The sequence below is a fragment of the Lonchura striata genome, chromosome 4 (genome assembly GCF_050655825.1).
Source record: "Lonchura striata isolate lonStrDom1 chromosome 4, ASM5065582v1, whole genome shotgun sequence".
Lineage (NCBI taxonomy): Eukaryota > Metazoa > Chordata > Aves > Passeriformes > Estrildidae > Lonchura > Lonchura striata.
In genome coordinates, this window is record NC_140706.1 from 64626756 (window position 1) to 64652466 (window position 25711).

Sequence of the window (25711 nt, forward strand, 5' to 3'; positions counted from 1 at the left end):
AGATGCTCATTGTTTTCACTTGGGCTATTCTAGGACATGAACAAGATGACTGTTTTACCTGTTCATTTTGTCTGCCAGCTTTGACCTTCTGTCAGTGGTGAAAACTTTAATTAAGGACAGTAACTGACCTTCTGCTCAAAACCAGTGACTAGTGTGTGTGAATCAGCACCACAGACATGCAGGAGGGTGACTTTTACCCTGATGCCAAGCAGTGCCCTGTGTGACTTCAGCAGGGCTGTGCTGGCTGTTCCTGTGGCCATGGCTTTTACAGAGCTGTGCGTGGCTTTGCAATTTCTCCCAGTTTGGCATTTGCACTGTCCTATTTTCTTTCTTTCTTGGAAAATGCATGCAGGGGAAGGCAATGTCTGAGCAATTCTTGGCCCATGTTACATCTTGCCTGTCAGACAAATGTTTCTCATTGGCTGTGGATTTCTCTCTCTCAGGGTTCCTGAGGGTCAGGGTTACCCCAAGAGAGATCCGAAAAGAGTCTTTGCTTCCCTAGCCCAAATACAGTTAATGAAGGAGTCTGGGAATGCTTCCAGTTGTGCTTTCAAGGTTTATTTCTTCTTATCTATAATATTTTCTTTGTCCTGCTGTGGTCTGCCTAGTACAGAAGCCATCGCAGTCTGGCCTCGAGCCCTAGGCAGCTTTATATTATATATTATATATTATATATTATATATTATATATTATATATTATATATTATATTATATATTATATTATATATTATATATTATATATTATATATTATATATTATATATTATATATTATATATTATATATTATATATATATATTCAAAATGATGTGTACTATGTTTACCAATACCTAAAATCTATGTTGGACAATGTATCCCTATCTTAAACCAATAGAAAAGTGTCACTATCACAGCAAGATACAGAGGACAAGAAGAACAAGAAGGCTAGGACACACCCAAATACCTCCATCTTGTCCCCTGAACCCCTTATCTTAAAAAACCCAAAATTCTATTTTTCCACCCTGTGTTAGTTCAAATATCACACTACTAAAACTTGCAATTCCTCATCCAGAGTTGGCAGTTTTCCACATGCTAAAATTGAAGCTACAGGTGTTTTTGACTTCATGCCAGGGTTTCCAAGACCCCTGCTAGGGTCTCGAGACAGCCAGGGCAGCCAGAGGGATGTCCTGGACTCCAACAATTGGCCCTGCTGCCACTCCCAGGAACAGCCAGAGCTGCACAGTTGCCTGCTTACAGTTGCATTAAAATGCCACAAAGTGGCAGCCACATCAGCCTTGTAGACTGAGCCAAGGAGGACATACAAATACAAGTTTCATCTACTGGCTGGCTGTGCATTATTTGCTACCAGTTCCAGTAGAGAAAATGTGCAAAACTTTAGAAAACAAATACAGATGTGGTAAAAGCAGCCAGCAAAAAAATTTAAGTGAAGTAACTGGAACAGAGTGCTTGGGTTTGCAAGACTCTGCACTACAGTGATGCTGAAAATAGTTCCAAGAACAGTTTCAACCTAAATAAGGAATAGAAAGTCCCATTTGATTGTGGGAACAATTTAGAGTTAAGATTTTCCCAGTCATTTGTTCTAATTAAGCTTGAATGGGCTAATTGGCTGAATTTTTATCACCTGTTGACAACTCATTTGTGAAATAAGTCTCAGTATCATTTGATGTGGGAGCCACAGTCCCATCAAATGTGATCCTGCTGAGCATCCTGGAGCTGTCACAGCAGACACAGCAAACAAGGTGCTGCTTCTGGTTCCCATCCTGGTTCGGGGCAATTAGGTTGGGCTGAAGTTGGGAAACCATGTAGTAGTCAGTGTTGCATTCCAAGGACCTTCATTTTTTCTTTGACAAACCTCTATTTACTCAGGAGTTTCCTGTGTTGGTGGGGCCTGAACCCATTCCCCAGTGATTGCTGTTTGTAGATATTTTTTTTTTTTTTTTTTTTTTGCTTCTTGATGTGTGTTTCATGCAGCTTGTTTCCAACTCCTAGAAGAGACGGAAACACTCCACAATGAAAATGTTGTCCCAAGTGGAGGTAAGGGCACAGAATTGAGGTCCTACAACCATGACTGTTGCAGCTGGAACAGTTGCTAGTAATGTCCTGAGTAAGGAAGCAAGAAAGATGTTTGCACAATATTCACAGATGTTTAATTCAGCTACCCACACATAACATAGGAAGCCACCCTGATTTTAAGTAACTGCACACAAAAAGTTCATGGCAGCAAAATGCTCTCATAGAATCTGGTGCCTCAATAGCCTTAGAACTGCTGGACTGTCTGCATCACTACTGCTCAGCCTTGAATGCAGTGAGAAAGAGGCTGCTCACCCAAGTGCTGGTTTCCAAATCTGCTCCCAGCCCGGCTGTTATTACCTTTCCACTGCTCTGTAAGACTCTTGCCTGTGGTTTGTGTAAGATCACAGGTGAGGTTTCCTTGGTTTTGGTGAATGAATTGTTTCTGACATGATTAGTTTGCTGTATGGGCACAGCATGTTAACCCTATGAGGTTTACCAACACTGACACTGCAGTAACTGCCTCCAAATCCCACTGTATCTGAAAGATCCTGGAGAAAGGCAGGGTATCCCTCCTAGCTGGGGTCATTGTTCCCTCCTGCTGCTTCTCCCATGCATGGAGGTTTCTGCCAGGGTAGGCCTGGTATTCCACAGGGCTGCATCCCCCTCTGCAGGCAGGCATTTCTAGTTGAAATAATTTTCCCAGCTGGTGTTCAAACAGGAGGGAAGATTGCAATCTTTCTGATAGAAGTGCATGCATGTATTTGGTTTATATTTTTAAAAATGCAAATATCATGTGCTTTGTCTTCTAAAATTTTCTGTTCTTAGCTAAGTATTTTAGCAGGATGTCAAATCCAAAGAGTTTTGCTGCCAGAAAGACTCTACTAGAAATGAGATTCCGTTGGGAAAGAGGAGTATTAAATAGTATTTGAAGCTGGGAAAGAATAACCAAACGGACCACAATCTTCTTTGAACATAAATAAATAAGGTGTGGGGGGTAGGGCCTCCTACCAATGTGTGGCTGCTCTGTCCCTCAGCATGGAGTGGGGGGGGATATTCTTTTGTCATCACTGTCAACTTGCCAGGACAGGTGTTAAACCACAACAGTTTTATGTGCAGGTAGGTCACTGCAGTTTGTCATCACAGTAATTCTGTATTTTTATTTGTTATACTTTGTCCTCATTAGCACATTTCCAGCAAAAGAGATTCTAAAACCAGTTCTGTACAGAATGTATTTAGCTGTGATACCATCCAAGATCAACCATGTGGGATGCCACTGTTCTGGGAACAGAGTTGTTCCTTGTAAACCTGCTTTGCAGTTTTTTTGCCAGTCCTTAGGGATGGATACACCTCCAGGAGTGTTGGGGTGGGGGTATGCACTGAAATAAAAATGAGATGCCTGTTTTAGGATCCTGTGCAGAGCTAGTACCATTTGACTTCCAGCTCTTCCCACACGGCAGAGAATCCCACATCTTTTGCTGTAACCTGATTTCCCTGCTGAACATGTCTCCCTTTGGTGCCTGGCAGGTGATGTGGTCAGTGTGGTCAACATGCAGGAGTCACCCACAGGCTGCACCCACAGGTGCCACACCTTCCCACCAAGAGGAGAAATGCATCAGCTGGCAACCTGCACTGCCAGGCTACCTGGTTTCACAGTGTAGTGGTTTTGGTTTGGAAGGGTGTCTGGCCTGCGGCAGGGGCCACCCAACCCAGCCCCATTACCTCTTTGCTGACCAGAAAAGAGAGATTTTCTGTGATGTTTCATTTTTTCACGTGAGTGTTCACAGAGGCCTATCAGCTTTCTCTTTACATCACTTCTGTGAGTGCCTCCCACGCAAAACCACTACACACAGTCAGGGCCATTTAGTAAACTCAGGGTTTATGTTAGCCAGGACACCCATTTGGTCCCAGAGGGAACCTTTATCCCTCCTTTCCACCCCTCAGCAGGGTGGTGAAGCCCGTGGCGGCAATGCAGGATTCTCTGCTAACAGAAGCTTCCTGCTGAGAAATATTCACTGCAAAAACCAAGAAAAACTCGGTGCTGTAATGTTTCCCAGCATCAGTATGTTCCAGACATACAACAAATGAGATGGTTTGAAGTACAAATGCTTTATTGCACTATTTCATTATTTACAGTACCATTCCATTTGTCCCTGGGTGCAAATAGTGCACCAAAGTGTAAAGCCATTTTAGTCAGGAAAGCCAAATGATGGCAACTTAACAGAAAAACACGACTGTGCCTCCTCACTCCTGCTGTCCTGCCACTTCCAGGTCTTGAATACAGAGAAGTTTACTGCTCTCCCTGGGCATTTGGAACAACCTGGTAATTGTGAAACTTTGGTCACAAAGGATTGTCAGTTGTTGGTCTGTTCAAGGTGATGCAGGAACAGGAATCTGCAGTCTTTCCTGCAGGACTTTACTCGGGATTCAGGGTTTGTAATGGCATAACAAGACATCTTTGTATGCAGGGTTTTTACATTGCTATCTCAATTTTTGATGGAAGTACTGATTTATTCCCAATTATCTTTCTTGCTGACTCTCTTTGGTTCATTTAAGGTTTTGAGGTTATTTATCTGCTCCCTTAAAAGAGCAAGTAACTTGAGAATGTTACCAGAGCTGCTTCTGGATACTGAATTTGGTCAAGTCTTCTAGAGTTGCACATAAAAAGTTTTACAGAATACCACAAATTTTATTATCCATTTCATTTTTCTATAAAAATGGCTGAAGCCTACATTTTCACACACTATAATCTCAAAATAGGACAAATTATACTAGTTACTTCAGGAAGGGCCTCTCAACAGAAACTCTCCTTTGGAAAGGGGGTAGTAACTACAAATTTTATGGAAGACTAGAGAATGGCAGTATTCCAGTGGCTAAATTCAGGTCAAGAATCTTTCCAGCTTTATAACAGGTTTATAAGCTTAAGAAAGTACTTTAAAGACAGTTTTCATACAGAATCCCTGCAATTTCCACTGCTGCCAGCATTCCCTTGAGAGGTAAGCAGTGAACTTCTCTGCCTCAGTTATCTCAGTGTAAATCAGAGATGTTGTTACTTCTAAAACTAGAGACACCTTCTGTTACGAAGCTCTTGTACAACTGGGAAACATTTAAGACTCCATTCCAGAAAATAAGTTAAATGAAATGGCACTCCAGTCCTCCAGAGAACATGGAGCAGGGCTGCTGGGGGAAGCTCAGCAGCAGTAGCTGCTGCTGCTCTCCTTACCACATGCCTGATTTACAGTTCAATATTGAGTCCTTGCAACAGCTGCCTCAAATGATTTTGAAATTACAGCTTCTCAAAAATGGGATGATTGCAGTTCTGGGCAAGTTTGTTCCTGTGAGTCACACTTTTATTCCATGTTTTCACAGGCTTTTCTGTATCACTATTGATAGAAAGCCACCAAAAGCTTTACAGCTGCAGAAAATACCATTTTCACAAAGAAAATGTACTGGATTCATTCCTTAACCTACCATACAAAACACAGTGTTTAGAAGCTCTGTAGTGCCTCCCTCGTAGCATTCCTTTGGAATTTGGAGGAGCTGGCAGAGCTCACATGCAATCCACAACGTTGCTGGATCCTTGGCCCACATCCCGGATCTGGCTGCTGAGACAGGAGCACACGGCCACACCCGCCCCTGCCCTGCAGTGTGACACTGAGCCCACGAGTTCCCACCTACAGGAGAAAAGAAAAATAAGTTCCCATCCTGTCTGAGCAAACTGAAAGTATTTTCTGTGCCTGAAATTCTATTACACTGCCTAGCTCTTCGCTCTGCACAAAAATGCACCCCATTTAGTGCAAAATCAAACTGAAACAAGCAGAAGAATATAGATTGTTACTGCATGAAATGGCAACAACAAAGAATAGAGAGGAGCAGAGGAGAAGGAGGTGCTTAAATATTTACAAGACTGCCCTTGTGATATAAGCAGCAGTCCTGCATTGACAGCCATGGATATTACTCAGTTATTACCAGGAAACAACAACTACGCTCCTCCTGCACTCTGTTTCTATGCCGCTGTGTTTTCATACAGGCAGATTTCCTCGTCTTCTTAGGACAAACAAAACATTTGAAATTACCTGTTCACTATGGGATCAAATGCTTCCACTGTATTCAGGTACACATTGCCATTATGGCCTCCAACTGCAAAAATTTTTCCCATCAGTGTCGCTATGCCAACACCACCCCTTGGAGTTGTGAGCTCTGCCACATATTCCCATTTGTTACAGCGTGGGTCAAACCGCTCCACCGAGCTCAGGGGCGAGTTGTCATCAAAGCCACCTGCAAACAACCATCACAGGGTCAGCTTTTGGCACTGCTGCTGCAGGGATATCCAAGACTGGCATTATCAGACCATTCTCAGCATTCAGGGGGTCCTGTCCAGCACTCTCTTTACCACAACTTTACAAGCTCCTAAAAATTAATCTTACAGCTTACCCTCTTCTCACTGCTCAAGCATCACCCAGAGCAAAAATTTTCTTCTACTCAAGTTGCAAGGAGTCTAATTTTATTATTTTTCTCTCTGAATTAATTGTATTTATAATTAAACAGCTTCCCAACCGGAAGAGAAAGAAACCTAACACCAGCAAAAGGATGGTCTCAAACTTATTTTAATTTATGCAAAACACACTCTAGCAGTGTTCTCAAATTACAGCATTGGCAAATATTTGAGTGGGGGAAAAATTTCATATAAGACTCAGTGATCCACTCCTCTTGCTGGGGAAACTGTCAGAGAAGCATTTTGTTCAAAACCTATTTAAGCACTTACAATAGTACACAAGTCAGAGCTTTTTAAACTATCACTGTGGCACACCATCATCTTCCTCTCTCAGGAAAGCAGGTAAATACAAGCCAGCATACAAGACAAGAAGCTGTGGAATAAATGCAAAAAAAGCTACTGTTGTCTACACTCAGAACACAACTGGAGTTGTGTTTGAAAGCATGTGAACTTAAGAATCTTTTCCTAAAAGAATAATGAGTCTTGAGAGGATTTTTTAATAAAGACATACTGTCCTGAACAATTAATTTTCTCCTAAAATGTGGCTTAGGAGCTGCTTTTCATTTCCTTGCTAACGTACCTTAATTTAAGCATGCCCTGGGTGTGCTTGCATTCTTCTCCTGCCCAAGAACACCAAGTACAGGTCAGCTCTATCTGTTCCCGGTTCCTCTAGCAACAACAGCCTCTTCCAAAGGCAAGCACTTGGCAGCAGCAGCAGCAGCAGCACTACAAAATGCTACATCCCTACTCACCCACAACATACAAGCAGCCATGGAGCTCACTGACACCATTCCCAGCCCTTCGCTGACCCATCTCTTTTACTTCTATCCACTTATCCAAGTGGGGATCGTATTTCTCCACACTGGAAAGAGATGCTACACCATCATTGCCACCCACGGCGTAAACATGGCTCTGGAAAACAGTTGTACAAAGATTATTTGTGATGTAGTTGCCTTTATTCAGCTTTTCATAAGCAGTGTTAAAATTATATAAAAATGTGGTATATCCACTTTCACGTAAGAATTCCAACAACTGACTTAATTATCTAACATAAATGCTATCTCTTCCGGTGAAAGAAGTGCAACAGTTTTGTAGTGTTGCAGCTATTTTTCAGAGCACAGGGGGATTGAATTAGAGCATGCATTTGGTACCTTTAAACATAGTAACCATGACAAAGCAGTCAGCTGAGTGAGACAGGAAGCACTATCCATGTCATTAGAACAATACTCCTCCCAGTACGTCAAATAATGTTGAAACAGTTCAACTTGCTATGAGTATTATCGTAAGTATCTTCACTCTTTGCACAGGAATTTGATGACTAGAAGTGCTCAGACCCACCAGCTGCATTTTGTTTCAGACCTTGTGTTGTGGCTTTGAAAAGCAGGTGGGCTCCCCAGGAGTGACTCACCACCAGGGCTACGGAGCCGACGCCTCCGCGGGGAGTGTTCATGGAAGCCACGGTGCTCCAGCGATCGGAGTCAATGTCGTAGCGCTCCACGTCGCTGAAGCACGTGTTGTCATCCAAGCCCCCGATGGCGTAAATGGGGCCGCCCAAGGACGCCAGGGCGATGCCTCTCCTAGGGAACCACAGCAGCAACACCTCAGTGCAAGTCCTTAACCACAGGAAGCCACACTGCAAGTGCCATGGTACATGAATGGCACCTGTTTCAAACTAGGGGGAAAAGAGTAATGGAAATTTTAAAAGTGACATTTAGAGTAAATCATGTCACTGGCTCTCTGCACACCTGTGTCCTTTTGACTGAATGTCAACTCTAAGGCCAAGTCCTCAGCTCACATACTTGGATACATGACAACGTCCTAGATATGATTTCTCTATTTTATTAAATCTAAAGATGAACCAAAACCTACTGGTTTTAACTTTGTTGGTATAGCTGGCTGCTACCAATTGAGAATGATTTGGGGTGATACCAATACATATTAAAAGACAAACATGTGCTAGATATTAAATAGCTGAAATCTAGCAAGATTTAACTGCAGTTTCTTCCATTCTGGTGTTTTTTAATTGAGTGTTAAAATGGTTGTCAGATTTGTTTCTAATAAATTTACCAATATTAGATTACAATCAGTATTATAAAATTGAAAGTATGGTCTAGAATGTGAGCATTAAGTTTCTGCTTTAATCACCAAGCAAGGTGTATTACCATATTACTGACAACATTTTTGTCTCATTAAAGAGGGAAGGTTCAGAGATACCAAGGCAGGAGCAAAGGAGGCACAATCTTTCTACAGAACAAATACTGTGGCAATATCCTGGCCTTATCTTAAATTGCCTCAGCAGGTAACACAGACACCACTTCACTATTTTTCTCCACTAGATATTCCAAGACCTCCATGAATGGGAGGAGTGGAGCTAGGAGGCAGGCAAGGCACAGCAGCCCTTTCATTTACCTGGGTACTCAGTAATAAATGTCACAGCAATCTAGGGCTGATTGTTGCTGAGATTATGCCCTGGGGTGGCAGCAGGATGAAGGAAGTAGAGCAAGCCACTTCTAGGAGTCTGGGTCTTCTATATTAACTAGGTCACAGCTACAAATAGCTTTTGTACTTAAACTATACTTATTATTTCACTCCTACTCATATGTGATGCTTTGAAAAACAACAAACAACACAACAGAATGGAGAATTAGGGACATTGATTTAAATAACAGCAGAAAAAAGTATTACAGATCTGTGAGTCCAGTAACTTAAAAGAATCTTAAATGTCAAGCCAAAAAAAAAAGGCAATCTGACTTTCAGATTGTGTGCTTCTGGCCTTTTGTGTGAAAAACATAGACAGCCATTTGTTTCCTGGTGTAGTATTTCACTTTTTTTATTTTCACTATTAAGTATTTCACTTCTCATGTTATGCTGGCAGTTATCTCACTCATTCCTAAAAAGAGCAAAACCCCCACAGAACCAGTTCATCAGTTCCAAGTTGTTTACTGGGCACACCAGAAAGGCCCTGGATACCAGACTGCAAGCATAGCTGGAGTAGAAGATGTCCCTGGTCCAGAAGCCAGCTCCTCCAAAAAAAAGAACCGAAGGGTGATACATTCATAGCATAAAGCTCCAAAATAGGGGAAAGAAATTCCTAGAAACAGAATAGTTTGTAAAGCCCCCCAAAAAGCAGGACAGACAGGATGTTGTTCAGCATCAGCAAGAAATGGTACACCACAAACTAGGATGTGGAGTGTGGCACACATATACCTCTTTGTGTTCATTGATGCCTTCATCATCCACTTGTTTGTGAGAGGATCAAACACTTCCATGCTTCCTAAGTGTTCATTTCCATCATGTCCACCTACTGCGTAGACTTTACCTGAACACACAGACATCTTTTAAAAACAGAGATTGCTTGGCAACATTTCAGTTTTCATTTATAGAATATCCTTGCCTATGTGGAGACAAAGAGGTCAAGTAAAGGTTAAAGTTTTAAAATGTTTTCAGTAACAGAGTTTTATATGCTGTGGTCAACCAGGAATCTGTTCTAATGTGAACTTTTATACAAAGCTTGAGATTATGTAAACAAAGAGGTCAAATAAAGGTTAAAGTTTTAAAATGTTTTCAGTATCAGAGTTTTATATGCTGTACTCAACCAGGAATCTATTCTAATGTGTACTTTTATACAAAGTTTGAGATTATGTAAACTAAATACCTTCCCATAACTTAAGTACTGTAGGTCAAATCAGTTCAGACACATGTACCAGTCCCTCTAGGTTTATTATGAAGAAAAATTATCTCTGTTCTGCTGCAGCAATGAGAGGCTGCTAAGTACAAGAGAAAGCTACATTATTTGTGCTAAGCTGCTCTGGACTGCACAGATCTGTTTCCAGAAGATGGAGACCCAAAAATAAAGCTAGGTCTGCTCTTGGAAGAGTTATGGTCTTAATAACTTTCCAGGATGGACTTAAGTAGGAAGGGAGCCAGTACGAGTACTAGCAAATTCTGGGTGATTGCTGTGTAAGGCCATTTCTTTATAAATGGATTTTAAAAAAGTAAATCACCTGTTTATGGCCAGAAGCTATACACAGTTCAGTTGGGCTGGGAGGAACCTTTAGAGGTCATCTACTCCAGACCCTCTGCAATGAACAGGGACATTTTCATTTTCAGGCTGCTTATAGCACCATCCAGTCTGACCTTGAACACTTCCAGAGATGGGACATTTACCACCTCTCTGAGCAACATGTTCCAGGTTTTCACCAACCTCACTGTAAAAAACTTCTACCTGATACCTCGTTTAAATCTACCCTCTCTTATTTACCTCTTGTCCTATTACAACAGGCTCCACTAAAAAGCATGTCTTCATCTTTCTGGTAAGCTCCATTTAAAGTACAGAAAGGACTCAATAAAGTCTCTTCCCAAATCTGAACAACACAACTCTGTCAGTTTGCAGTAATGTTTTATTCCATAAGCACAGTCTCAGATTGGCTTAGGACCCAACACTCCTTCAAACTGAAGACTAGCCAACAATTAAGCAATTAGTTTACTTCTTGAACAGCTACTAAAAGTACCAACTCAGCAAAAGGAGCAAACAAGTGACCTTTGCCTGGGGTTGCTTGAATAGGGCTACTGACCTCCCACAGAGATCACACCCACGTGCCTCCTCCGGCTGTTCATTTCAGGGCCAAAGAACCAGCTGTTCTTACTGATGGAGTAACACTCGATGCTGCGGAAGGGGTCACCTGATCCACCTCTGCCACCGACACAGAACAGCACACCTGGAGAACACAAAACAGGTTTCCAGAGAACTAGCAGGAGGATGGGCAAGAAGAGTTTTATAGCAGAGCAAACTGAAAATTACATAATTTGGGGGAAGTTGTATTTCACTTCACTTCATAACTGAGTACTGGATTTTGGCCTTTGCTTGACATACTGCTACAGCAATAAGCTATCTATACTCTTGTAAAAACAATGCCTATTTTAAATATGCTTTTTGTGATTTGGCTTAAGGAGATAAATTCATTGTTTGTTAAATATAATGATGGAGAAATTATGATGTGCAATCAACATTCATCACTCACTTTTGGTGTATGTTAGTCAAAGACTTTAAAAGTTAGCTCAACCTTCAATACCAAAAGATAAGTGTCCACTGTTTTCAGTACAGCTTTGAACAGATTGCCTGGTCATAACATACATAACAGCTCTGGCTTTAATACAGATAGAGCTAATACGGATAAATTATTAATGCTTTAAAGAAAGAAAATGACTGCTAAAGTTCTGCTAGGAAACTGCAGCACATTACCCAAATACCAGAAGTACATAATGGCTTTCCCAATTTTGTATTAAGTCATGAACAACCTTCAATATCAAGCTATACCTGCTTGATATCAAGACACCTGTACAATGTGCTGCTTTTTCTCCACACCACTCCCTATTGGGTAACCAGACACACATTTAATTACCAGCAGTCTGCTTCCTTGGTGTTGTGCGAATGGAGTACTCAAAGTCAGGCACTGCCCTGCTGCTCAGGTGAAGGTGGTAGTTCCTTGCTTCATCCAGCAAATCCCTACATTTTAGATTCTGCTTGACAATCTCTTCCTTTGCCACAACACCCATAAGGAAACAAATGGGCAAGAGAGGCAGCCGTACCTGACACAGAAATGAACACAGTTGGAGAAAGTGGCTGAACTGCTGAGTGCCACCATGCAGCGCTGCACATGCAGCAGCCAGCAGCTCTGCAGCCAGCTGGCAGCTCCATGCTCCTCAATAAGGAGAGCAGCTCTCAGAGTTGTTCCAGACAACAGCGATATGAACAGTTCTTTTTGGTGATAATGTTTCCTACAACCATTTGCATTTTCAGCCACAGTGGAGAAGTGTCCCTTGGCCCAGGCTGTGCTGAGGAAAGAGGCAAGCTGCTGCCCATGCTGCACCTGCACCTGCCCAGTGTGATGCAGGCAGCACCTGCGGCTTTACCAGGGCTTTATCCGGTTAGTCTGCTGTTGGCTATGAATCTTCAGCTCACTGCTATGCCAGTATAAGAGGGCTTGTGCTAAAATGGTTTATTTTCTTTGGTTAGCAAGTCAAAAAGGAAACACTTAGTCACCATGAATTGTCTATAAAGAAGGTATTGCTAGTACAGTAACACCTTTCTTTAAGGCAGACTTGTCAGACTTCAAGCTTAAAAATAAGTAATAAATATTGACAGCTAATTGTTTCCTTCTCTAAATCCTTCACGCCATTTATTTTAGCAAAGCTTTCATCCTTCTTTTTAAGACAAACAGTGCAGAATACAAAGTACAGTCAGAGACAAAGGTGGGACAGATGTTAGTGAAGGGAACTGAAGCAAATTTCCACCTGACTTCTTAAGGTTTGGAGTCAACACTGTCAAGCAGCTCTCAGTTGGTTCAAGAGCAATGCTGCAGAAGTCCAGAACCTCCAGTGCCTCTCAAAGCAGCAGGATGGGGCTGTTATAGCACTGACAAGCATCTTTGTCTTGAAGCAAGCATGTGTCTCTACATGCTCTTCCTCACCTCTATGCTTTCAGTCCCACTTCTTCCTTTATTTTGGCCCAGCTTACCTGAGGATACTTTAAAGCACCACTGTAGCCCTGCTGACAGGCTCCTAAGGTTAGTGACATGGTAAGAACTCCAGGCTGTTAAATTTAGAACGTCATGCAAATTCAAATTCAGAAGAGTGAAACCCATAAGGCTGAATATGACACAGATAATCACTGTCTAGAAGCCCAGGCATGTCTTCCGCTAGCAGTAATGTCCAAGTCAACTGATGTCTCCATATGCTCTGGCCCATATTTACACGAAGGGGCTTACTTTTTCTTTGCTTGAATCTAGTCTCTGGTTTCCATCAACAGAATACAACTGTTAATCCCATCTGCTAGCATAACTGGGCAATAAATATAAATTTCTTTTAAAAAATCTTTAATTGTATTTCCTGTAAATTTAAGTATATCATAATAAAGAAGGGGTTTTTGTACCAAAAACCTCATGCTAGTCTAGACAGAACTGAAGGTTTTTGGAAGACAGCTAATAGACCATTGTGATCTTTTCCTAGGAAATGTGAAAAATTATTCACAAAGACAGTGACAGCAGTACCACAGTGGACCTCTCCTTACTCTCATAATGCCAATATTATCAATTCAGCCAAATGCAAAATAATCAAGTTGGAGTTCAGTGACAACTAAAACTGCCCAGTCAATCCTACCTGCTAAGACACAAGGAATGTCTTGCAGCACATGGTACATAAATTCTTCCCAGTACATGTTCCCCACAGCTGTCTCAAATACTATGACATAGCTTGATGTAACACATCTCTCTTAGTTTCCTTTCCTAGCCATGTAAGAAAACTCAACAGCTTTGCCTCCTTTCTTAAGTACAAATACATAACAGCAAGGACAGTGAGCATATCAGGCTGTAGGAGTGGCAAGCCAAGTGAAGTAATGGATTTATATTCTGTTTTGTGTCAGTATAAAATACTTCTGCTCAACCACAGATACAGCTTTTTGCTGGTTCCCACCTCCCAGGCATATGCATAAAGTGAGTACTCCTCTCTCTACAGAAACAGAAGAATATCACTTCATCCCAATATTCAAGCACTCTAACTTGCTTCCACTGCCAACTCCCAACCCTGAATACCAGATAAGGCACCAAAACCTAAGAACATTTTCACCCAAGTACAAGACCTACCCAAGTACAAAGAGCTGATTACACAACTAAACCAGTGATGAGACAGGGACTTGGTGCCTCAGTCTGCCCTACCTGTGCAAGGATCTCATCCAGCCACATAGTGTGATGCTGTGGGTTGGCCAGCAGCCACTTGATAGCAGCATTGTAAACTTGCTTTTCATTTTCAATATTCAGGTCACTGGAGGACAGGAGTTTATGGAGATGCTGTGGTGACACACTCACAAAGTCCTCGCACTCCATCACTTCTGTGAAATGTTCACAAGCAAACTGATCGGCCATGTCCATAAGGTCGATGCGGTTGTGGCTCTCGGCAAACGCCCTGACTGCCAGGCAGTTGGAGGGGTGGAAGTGCAGCTTCATGTATTCACAGCAGGCCTTTGCCACCAGTTCTACCTGCAGGATGCAGGCGGCGTACAGGAGGGGCTGCACGTTATCCACGGTCAGCGTGAGCCGCGAGGAGTACGCGAACTTCACCAGGTCCTCGATGGCATCGCCATCAAAGTCCCTGATCTCGATCAGCTTCTGCTTGGCTTCAGCCATTTCCGAAAGAAACATGGCTCGGAAGTAAGGGATAACACAAGCCAGCACCAGTTTGTGGCAGGAGATTAGCTTTGAACCAACCTGAAAGAGAAAAGAACAAAAAACAAAAAACAAAAAAAAAAAAACAACAATGTTTTGCTAGAACGTCAGTTTTGGCTGTGAAAGCAGGAACAGTGAAGCTGAAATAAGAATTCTGGACTCCATGTATTTTGTCCACACAAATTAACCCTATTCGTCCTGTACTTCTGATATTATATCCAAGTATCCCAAGGAATTCTGAGCAATAGCTTGGCCATGAGAGTAGAGCAAAGCTGTAATACAGGTAAGCAATTGCAGTGATGCACTGAACTTGCCTTTCTTTAAAAGCCTTATGAAATGTCCTTAGAAATATTCTAGATGCATCTTAGACACATCTATTAGACACTTGTTTTATATGTATTCAGAGACTTTAAGCGGGGCAAATTAGAAAGGGACATTTTTAGGCTACTTAATTTAGATTTCTGGACTTTTACTACTGTTGAAGAATTGATGTTTATAGAAGTAAATTCGTGTAAAAACATAGGAATAACAGCTATTTCAGTGGTTATTAAAAGCTACCAATCACTTCACTATTTTTAGAATGTTTACCCACAAAAGACAGTGTAGTCCCCATAAAGAAAAGGTATTTCTCAAAATTCTGGTCAGAAAATGTAAAATAAGCTTTTTAGGTACAAAATTCTAGAATTCCACTACATTAAAAAAGAATCCAAGTATTAAAAGTAGTAAATGAACAATCCACATCTTATTTGTATTCCAGGAGTGCTTTCTTACAGCCTTTATGTCACTCTGCACTACAGAGAGCTGTTGTGCATTTAAGAAAATAAAAAGATAGTAAATTATAAAGGATATTTTGGGGTTTTTTTAGCTCTGATTCAATACTCTGATTCAATGCTCTTACCTTTTCAAAGAGTATGATCAACACAAGTGTAACCTACCTGGTGAGTAGTGAGCTGACTACAGAAAGCAAACACACAAGAAAGAGTATGCAGATTTAAAAAGAGGAAAAGATGGATTGTTCAGTGTGATTACTTCAGATAATCCCAGAAGGAACAATTCAGATCTACCAAATGAACAAAAAGCAAACCACCAGGAGAAAAGCAGATGGTATTCATCTGCCACTCTCCACCTCCTAACAGCCTTCTAAGACTGTTCATATGACAGCAGCAGGGGAACAGATGAAATTCCAGAATTTAACTTTTGGAGCAGAGGGAGTCTTCCTGTGTGCTCCAAACAGTGCTTATCACTGTTACACCATCAGCACTCCAGCTAACTACAGTACTGACAGAGAAAGATGCTACCAGTGGTCTGCTGTACCAGGGAAAGCTCCTAGGCCATTCTTACCTTCAGACACTTTAATTCTGCCCATCATCCCACTACCTAATTAAACCTTTCTTTTGAATTAAGTGGCTTTACTATGTTACCCAAATCTGCTTAATTTTAAATTACAGAATGGTTTGGGTTGGAAGGGACCTTACAGGTTATCTCATTCCACCCCCTGTCTTGGGCAGGGAGACCTTCCACCAGTTATATAGCATGTTCTTGCTATTTTGAAATTAGAGTTCCCCTCCAGTTACTATCATAGTTTAAGAGTGAGCAGTTTAAACAATAATTGGTCTGACAAAAGCAATGCTAGATTGCTCATTAACTAAGGTTACACAAAAGCAGAAAGTCCAGTAGAGATCTGATTATTCTTACAAAATGAGTGAGGCCTGAGCACTACAGGAAGAAAAATCAAGCCCTCCTGAAAATTCTAATTCAAGTACATAGCAGTTACTTGAAAATCCCTCATTTAGGAAGCCATACAATAAGATATATATCCACAGGTTGCTCTAGCCTTCACTGGAAGCCAAGTCATGTCATCTAACATTCCTAAGTTACCAAAATAGCTCCACACAGATAATACAAATGAGCATTAATACAAGCCTAACTTAGGGAAAGTTAAACTACAGCCCTAGTAAAGTGCTTTTTTTCCAAGGCAAGTTTCTGTAGCAGGAATATGCATTGAACTATGTTTATAAAATACGACTTTCTGCCTTTTTTTTCCCCTTCCAAGGGTAGGTAGAAAGGAAGGAAGGTAAGAATGAGGTCAACAAGAAAAGGGATGAGGAGGGTTGGTAACACCAGGGACATAAATCCATCAAGGATTTTCCCTGTTCATATCTAACAGTCAAAGTAGCAGGCTAACAACTTCTCCTAAAGGCATCTGTCATTCATCCTCAGTTTAGGAACTGTGCTTCATCACCATTCCTTAAATAATAATCTTGAACTAGTAAGTTGTTTAGCTAAGCAATACTTAATATTCAAAGGTACTGGCACAAACATCTGTGCATGCTAAATACAAATTTATTGTAATCAAGATGTAAGTAATATACAGCTGAGTTACAAATAATGCCTTAAAGCAATGCTATGCAAAAATAATAAAATTTGCTTCCTCTCTCTCTTTCTTTACTCTTTGATCAGCTGTAGAACACAACTGTCTGGGTTTTTTTTCTTTCTTTCTTTGAAGAATGCTGAAAGTTAGATTTGTTCCAGAAATCCTGTTTGATGAGAAGAATCTAGCAAAACAACACAAAATATAGACATGGAGGTAAAATTTGGGATGAAAGTATATTGAAAAAAAAGAGGCTACAAGTAGCTGGAATCACACAGTAATTAATGACCAACTGTGGGAACTTGCTGAGAAGGCAAGTTGGATGACCTCAAAGTCATGTACTTCCTCTCTCAGACTGTCAATATTTTAGGTGTTTAAATTTAAGCTGTAAACTTCCTAAATAAGGAAAAAAAAATTATCACCTCTAGAGATGTCTCAGATCCAAGAGGTATTCTGTGGTTTCCACACCCCCGCCAATATTCACAGCCACCTCCCAACACACTTATCTGCAGCTTAATCTTAAGACTGATACATGCAAGGGATATGTGACAAGTATCACCTTCAGTGTAACATCACAGAGCTCTCCAGCTTCAAAGAAGTGAAGAAGAGAGCTGTGAAAATCCTTCCAAGCCTCATTTGCCTCAAACACAAAGGCATCCTCATCCCCATCACTGCTGGAAGGCTGAGTTTGCTGCTGCTGCTGCCGCCTTTTTCCCTTTATCAGATGTTGTTTTGCCTGCTCAGGGACCATGGATTCTGAAGCCATTGGCTGTTGCTTATCTCACTGCATCAATCTTCAAAAACTCCTGCCAAGATAAAATCCAGCCCATCAGGAGTTAGGTCCTAAAATTCAGTTCTGTTCATCTTCCTGTTTAAAAATAGACACACAAAAAGAAAACAAGACATTAGGTAATGCTAGTACGTAACACTTTGACTGCATTATAATACTACCTATGATCTTACTTGGGGAAGGTTAGAGGTGAAGGGACCAAAAAAGAGACCCACAGTGGGGAATCCTATGTAGGTACCTTTAAAAAAAGCCATTATTTATGAACTTGTTGTCCATACTTATTGATAAAGACATGAAAAAGAAAAGGCAAATATGTACCACAGAATCATAGAATTGTTTGGGTTGGAAAGGAACTTAGAAGACTATACAGTTCCAACCTTCCATTAGACCAGGTTCCTCAAAGCCCCATCCCCCTGGCCTTGAATACTTACAGGGATGGGGTATCTGCAGCTTCTCTGGAAAACATTTTCCAGTGTGTCTCACCCCCCTCAGAGCAAAGAACTTCTTCCTAACATCTAATCTAAATCTCTTCTCTTTTAGATGGAACTGTGATCCCATTTGTCCCATGACCACCTGCCTGTGTAAAAAGTAACTCTCCCTGTCTTTCATAAGCCACCTTTAAGTGCTGGAAGGTACTCCAGAGTATACTGAAAAGGATGGCTCTTACACTGACTACCTTTGGTTTCACATTTATCGAAAGCAATGTTGGAACATCTGCTTCAGGGAAACGAAGCTCTGCAATTTGCATTGGACAGCTACACCAATCATATTTCAATTCATCGACTGGCCCACAAAATTTTCAATTTGTATGTCAAATTTACATTGTCATTAAAATCTGCAAAACACCTCTAAAGGCACTGACAGTGTTTACATCCCACAAGTCAGTCGTGACTTGGAGAAATCCTCAGACTCAGCGGTTGGCAGCAGATGTTACTGAGGTGGAAGGATCACCTCAAGTAGCTGAGTTGGCCGCAGTCATCAGAGCTTTTGAGAGGTTCTCTGAACCATTTAATTTGGTCACTGATTCAGCCTATGTAGCAGATGTAGTGTCCAGAGCAGAAAATGCAATTTCGCAGGAAGTCTCCAACATTGCACTGTACAAGCTGCTCTCAAAATTGGTAAAATCAGTCTCCCACTGAGAGCAGCCATTTTATGTGATGCACGTCAGGTCACACACCGACCTGCTGGGGTTCATCGCCGGGGGCAATTGAAGAGTTGATGCCCTTGCCACACCCATCCAGATGGCCCCACTCCCAGATGTGTTTGGTCAGGCTAAGATCAGCCACCAGCTCTTCCATCAAAATGCATCCTGCCTGGTTTGCCAGTTCCATCTGAACTGTGAACAGGCCAGGGCCATCATGGCCACCTGTCCCAGCTGCCAACAGAATGCTCTCCCTTCCCTGAGCTCAGGCGCAAACCCAAGGGGTTTGAAAAGCTGTGAAGTGTGGCAAATGGATGTGACGCACATCCAGTCATTTGGCAAATTCAAATATGTCCATGTATCTGTAGATACTTTCTCCAGTGCAGTCTATGCTTCAGCCCACATGGGGGAGAAGGTTTCTGACACCAAAATCACCTGGTGCGGGCCTTCTCCATGCTGAACATTATGGGTATTCTCAATTCAGAGAGAAATGAGAGTTTCTGCCAGGCTAGAGCTTGGGAGAGAGTTGAAAATGAATGGAAATAATTTTCTATCTCTCTTGCTGTTCACATTGTTTACAGATATGTTCTGCCACCATGCACCATTCACAGCGCACCAATGGCGTGAGATGTCTCTACTTTAAGACTAATGAAATCAGTCTGCACAATGCTCTCTGTAAAAGAGTGATGTATTTGAAATAAAGTAGTAGCTGGAGTTCACATCATCTAGCCATCTGAACTGGAGTTGTTTCGTTCCCATCCTGCCTCAACAGTGACAGGCCATCCCCAAAGTCATCAAAACAGAGAACGGCCCAGCATACAAGTCCAAGGAGTTCTGGAGCTTCCTGCAACAATGGGGAATAGAGCACAAGACTGACATCCCTATTCCCTGACAGGCCAAGCTGTAGTGGAGAAGACCCACCAGAGCCTAAAAAAAGTTCTTCATCAACAGCAACAGGCTATAAAGGTAGAATCCCCTCAAGTATGGTTGTCTAAAGCACTTTTTACTATCAATTTCTTAAACTGCACACATGAGAACTTGAATCCACCTATTACCAGGGATTTCTTAGAAAGTAGTCAGACCAACCTGAAGGCTTGTCCACCAGTCTTGGTAAAAAACCCAGAAACCTGGGAGAGGGAGGGACCCTATGAAATTATAACCTGGGGAAGGGGATACACCTGTGTGTCCACACCCTCAGGTTTGAAGTGGGTCCCCTCCAAGTAGGTGAAACCTTACGTTCCCAAAATATCCAAGTCCAGGACCACAGCACAGGTGGCCAGAGCTTGCTGGAGGAGGAAGAGGCACTGGACCTTTTAAATCCCCCAACTCCTCCCCCTATCCTAATGTCTTTTATTTATAAGATTCCTTTGAGATTTTGTTAACCTGGACCCAGCCAGCAAGAACATCAAGTTCAGCCCCATCCTGCAGCTGCTGCTCCTGCTCGGCACATTCCATCTCAGCGCCGAATGGATTGTTCCTCAGCCCCAAGCAAACAGATGCAAAGAATTTTCAGAGCTCTACTGCCTCAACTTAACATCAAAAGCTGAGGACATCCATAAAAGAATAGACCAGTTGCAGCAGCTGGTCAAAGAAGAAACTACAGATTCTTTAAAGGATGAGGACTCTCGGGCTAGGTCAGGTCAATTTTTAAAAAAATGGACTTTTGGTTTGTTTGTTAATTAAGTTTCTCCTCCTTCCTTTTTAAAACAAAAAGGGGGGAGTTGTTGTATTGTGTTTTTATATTTCTGTAACAGTTCTGTAATGGTTTGCCCTTCCACACCCCATTTTCTCCCAGTGACAATGCTTAGTCACTCCCTTCTCCCCTCCCTGGTACCTTGTCCATCACTCGGCTCCCCATCCCATTCTTCCAGAATCTTCTACTGTGGGCATCGAGGGATCAGATGAGGGCCTGGGGTCCCTCCCTCAAGTTTCCCCCATTGGTTTTTTGTATCTGTCTATCCTTTCACCTTATGCTCCCCCAAATCCCCGCATTGGTCAATGGGCATTCCCTTCCCCTTGTAACCACCCTGGTATTTAAGATGTTGCAAAAGCCTCGATGGTACTTTTGGCTGTTCGACACTTTGTAATTCGGAGCTCCCCGGAGCCTGGATTAAACCTGAGATTGTTTCCCCAGCCTTGAGTCAACACTCTATTGCCTCCTCCATGCAAGCTCCCCAACTCTCGAGATCCAGGGGAGTGACCCCGCAGCCGACTGTGACCGTGCCTCTGCTGGGCAGGGGAAGCTGGGGGCTTCAGGTTAGCACGGCGCCAAGAAACCACCCAACTAACTGGTTCAGCTTGTTTAAAACCACCAGGATCGCTTTTGTAGAAACACATAGGAAAGTTTCTTAGGCAACAGTAACTTACAGTTGCTAAATCCTTTCAACATTTCAAAGGTTCTTTGCAGCAAAATAAGTGACATTATTGTTTTGTTTTACTTGTCACACAGATAACTCAGCAACAGTGAAATGGGTGTAGCTAGCACCATCTCTCCTAAATTTGTATAACGAAAATTCCATCAGGTGCTGCAGACACACAAGCCATGAATGAGCACTGCTCTTCCTTGGAAAAATGCAACAGAAAAGGTGTTTTGTAGAACATAAAAAACATAGATGAAATTTCGTTTTGGAAATAATTCTCCCTGGCTGTTCCTTTATGCTGTTTTGAGACAGCTTCTTCCCAGCTCACTTTGATTCAGTGCTCAGTGAAGTTCTCCTGAGGTTTAAACCCAGTTTCCATGAAACACCAGAAAGGCCACCTGTCTCCTGGGATTTATAGAATGACAAGTTGACAATTTTGTTCAATTTTGCATCATAAGAAAACCCCAAAACCCTCATATGCCATGATTTATTTATGCTTCACTTTTACTTCAGAACAACCAACAAAATCACTCAGAAGTCAAAAAACAGCAAAGCAGGACTCTTGCTCTGCAGATACAGGGGTAACTAAGGTGTGGATTATTCATACAACATAAACTTGGGAAGGCCCAAGAAATGGAACACAAAATAAAAACCACTGAAAATCAGTACAATAGAAGAGTAGTGAAGTGCTGATGCATAGGCAGAAAATTTAACTAGCCTACTACATTCACAAGAGGACAGAACAGTCCCTTGCCAAGGAGAGGCACTATGGTCTTCTCTGATAGACTATATTAAAAATAACAATAGTTTAATAGTCTTTACAGTAGCATTTAGTTCAGCCATTCCCAGGAAGTATTAACAGAGAGTAAAATTATTTCTAAGTCATTTGGCAGCTTCCTTTATCCTGGATATGTAAATCAATGCCTGGTATCCACTAGAGCATTCCAGAAATGTAGTCAAACAATGCTTCACATGCAGACATCAGTCCCTTCCTCCCAGGACTCTCTGCCTCAGCTGCCAACTATCATCATATTCTCTCATTTAGAGCTGAGATTCACAAGACAAACAGCTCAAACCATAAAGCAGTATCACCTTCCTTTTGTCCCAGAGCTGCAAGGCTCCTTCAAAATCTGAAATCAAGAGACGGCAGATGTAATACAAGACAAAAGGCTTCATAACCAAGATGCTACAACCACTGTAGGAAATTATTATTACAAAAATCTGTTTGTTGAAATGTGCTGGGGAAGAACTAAAGCACTGGCTAATGTGGTGCTATGCTGCCTTGCACCAAATTACTGGCAGTCATTACTCAATGACCCTGTCTTCGTGTGACCACACTGATTACATTTGTCTTTACAAATAAACAGCCAACTAGAAAACTGAATGCCAGGCTCCTGACATCCCACTAACAATTAAAAAAATAAATGAAATTATGAGCACACTGCACCCCCATGCACAACCTTGCCAGGCAACAACGCAGTCACACTTCTTTCACAGCACAAGAGTTTGCACAGATTACAGGGGACTCAGCCCAAACTAACTCAAAAACCTCAGACCACATTGCTTGAAGGTGGCTGAACCTTTTGCAGCTTAACCTCTATTTCCAGCAAAGACATATGAGACACGTTTGTTGTGGTTTTCACAACACTTGATGAACTATTTTACTTGTTGTGGTACTTCTCCACAGTGTGATTTGTTTCTTGATTATCCTTGAGGAAGCCTTTGCAAACATCACAGAAAGCCAGGTTTCTCCGAGTTTTGTAATGTTGACAAGTGTATGATATACAGGAATGACTAAAGCAAAGGAGGAAACACAGATACACTTCCCAGTAGCCAGTAAGCAATTGTCTTGAGTGGAGGTGGGAAGAGGGAACCTACCAAAGGAGGAAGAAAAGCCGAGCAGGCAGTTCCAAGAGCTGGGGGAGCTGTGACATCTAAATTCTTATTTATTTGAGAAGGGAGGAGAAGAAGCTAGAACTCCTGAGGCTCTCCCCAGCAGCAAGCAATGGGCGATTTCTTGCTGTTTTTTTGTTGTTTTGTTTTGTTTTTTTTTAAACACAAATATTTGTTCTGGGTTAAGCTAAGTGACTACTCGTTATCCTTTACGAGCTGCCCGTAGTGAGCTGACTAAGGCACCACCTTTGGCTGTGGTCCCCGCACGGAGCAGCTTGAAACGCGCGGAGTCCCGGCTCAGTTAATTTTTCATTCCCATGTATCTCCGTCTCGGACGGTACGGCTGCCGCACCAGGGCAGCACCAGCCCCGCGGTGCCGAGCGCGGGCACGGCGCCGCCGCTGCGCCCCCCAAGCGCAGCCCAGCCCCGGGAAGCATTTGCAGCGATTCCGCCCCAATTCCCCCGCACCGGCACTCCATCGGGCTGCGCGGCTCCCACCGCGGGCGAGCACGGAGCCGGGCCGGCCCCGCGGCCCTGCCGGGCACGGCTCCGGCCCGTCCCGCCCTCGGCGGGGTGCCGGGGCTCGGAGCCCTCGGCGGCGCTGCGAGGAGGGCGAGACCACGGCCGAGCTCCCGGGAACAGCGAGCCGGACCTGAGGGCACAGGCGCGTTACGTAAGGGCGGGGGGCCGCCATGGCGGTGCGAGGGCGGGGGAAGAGCGCGGGGTGTGCCGGAGCCCTCCGGCGGCCGGGGAACGGGAGGTGCGGAGGGAGAGCCGGGGTGAACCGCGCCGCGCCCGCCCGGTGCCCGCCCCGCTCACCTGCGCTGCCCCCGCCGCCGCCGCGGTCCGGCGGAGCCCCCGCCGCCCGCCAGGGGGCGCGCGGCGCGCATGCGCCGGGGGGCGCGGCGGGCGGCGCTTCCCGCGCTGCCGCCCCTCAGGGAGCGCGGGGCTGTCCTTCCGTGGGGTCTGCGGGAAACGGGCTGGAAAAAACGGCACTCGCTTGGTTTTTAAAAGTTTAATGATAATAAAATGGTTGTAAAAATGATAATACAATTAGAGTAATAAAGTTTAGAGTTAGGACAATTACGAGACAATAAAGAGCAAAGAATTACGGACGCCCGGATGCTCTCGGACACTAAGCCACGAAAAGCACGACTTGTGAAAAAAGGAATCACCCTTAAACCAATACACTTGTTGCATATTCATACATCCTTCATGGTTACACATAATTCTAGTTAAAACAAGAACTCTGTCTGTTGTATGTCAACTGTTTCCTTTAATCCCCTGGCGTCTTCGAGTGGAGCAAGGCCTGAAGAAATTAGCTTCTTCTGATAAGAAATCCATAAATTCCTCTTCTCTTGGAAGATTTAGGTGTTCCTCGAAGCAAGTATCTCATTCCTAAAAAAAACCCTCGCTCCACATACATGGTCTCTATTTTAACATTATGTTGGTACCTAAAACTATATTTAGCACACTACTTAAGAGAATTAATACAGCATAAGTTTCTAACGTTACACATGTAATAATCATTGTAATATTTGCAAAAAGCCAATCATAAAATATGCATTTTTCACAAAGTGTGTATTGTATATATATATGTGTATATATATCATTATATATATATATGTATATATGTATATGTGTATATATGTATATATGTGTATATACACACACACATATACACACACACACACACACACACACACATATATATATATATATATATGTATGTATGTATGTATGTATGTATGTATCTCATACAGAGACATACATACAGCCCCTCCAGTGCAGGAATACATTTCCCCAGTACACGTTTCCCCTCATTTGATTTAGTCCCTTTGTTAGTAGTATCCTTCTCTGCCTGTGGAATAATAAGTGTAAGTCTTGGTCCCGTTTGGTCAAAGCTTGACTTCAGAACTTGAAAAGAATTGGCCAAGAAAGTTTCACAGGCTGCTAGAACCAGAGAAAGACCTTATGAAAGAAATAGATGCTCCGGGGAGTATGGAGTCTTCCTTACACAAAAGCAAGCACAGCTTCCCAAGTAAAAATGCCAGTCACCTCCAGCCCCACAGATTTAAGAGGCCAGTAGATTTCCCAATTCCATACTGCAGAGCTGAAATCTGGACTCCCTCGGGATGCCAAATTCACTTCTACAAATGTGCATAAAAATTCTAGGATTTCGTTTTTTCCTGAATCCAACACAGTTCTGCTGAAAAGCAAGAAGGTGTTTTAGAAATCCATATTTATCTGAGAATGAGTGGCTGAAGCTTTGCAGTTTCACACAGAGTATAAATATACTGTTTTTAGGAGGACATGCACATCTATTTAGGAATCTTGAAAGGCAAAAATGTCCAACTAAATAACACTTCTATTTGAGATGGCCTGTTTGACAAAGACTGTCCATGAAAATATGGGGATCATTGTTATTATCACA

At 42.6% G+C, this 25711-nt stretch overlaps 1 protein-coding gene across 1 annotated transcript; it reads right to left on the reverse strand.

Annotated features, from left to right (window-relative positions):
* Positions 1-4098: 4098 nt before the first annotated feature.
* Positions 4099-24125, reverse strand: KLHL8 (kelch like family member 8). Its single transcript, XM_021526484.3, has 10 exons — positions 24097-24125; positions 17653-17961; positions 14216-14764; positions 11906-12092; positions 11078-11221; positions 9711-9822; positions 7912-8080; positions 7256-7415; positions 6085-6286; positions 4099-5682 (listed from the first exon to the last, which is right to left on the reverse strand). Exons 2-10 carry the CDS (start codon positions 17857-17859, stop codon positions 5559-5561), a joined length of 1854 nt encoding a protein of 617 aa, XP_021382159.1. The 5' UTR covers positions 17860-17961; positions 24097-24125; the 3' UTR covers positions 4099-5558.
* Between the last annotated feature and the right edge of the window lie 1586 nt (positions 24126-25711).

Excerpts from the sequence above, each read along its gene's own strand:
- KLHL8 (XM_021526484.3), bottom strand. The coding sequence starts at position 17,859 with ATGGCTTCAGAATCCATGGTCCCTGAGCAGGCAAAACAACATCTGATA. Across the intron at positions 9,823-11,077 it reads GGGTGTGATCTCTGTGGGAG|GTAAAGTCTACGCAGTAGGT; the intron begins GTCAGTAGCCCT and ends CTGTGTGTTCAG. Across the intron at positions 5,683-6,084 it reads TTTGATCCCATAGTGAACAG|GTGGGAACTCGTGGGCTCAG; the intron begins GTAATTTCAAAT and ends TTTCTCCTGTAG.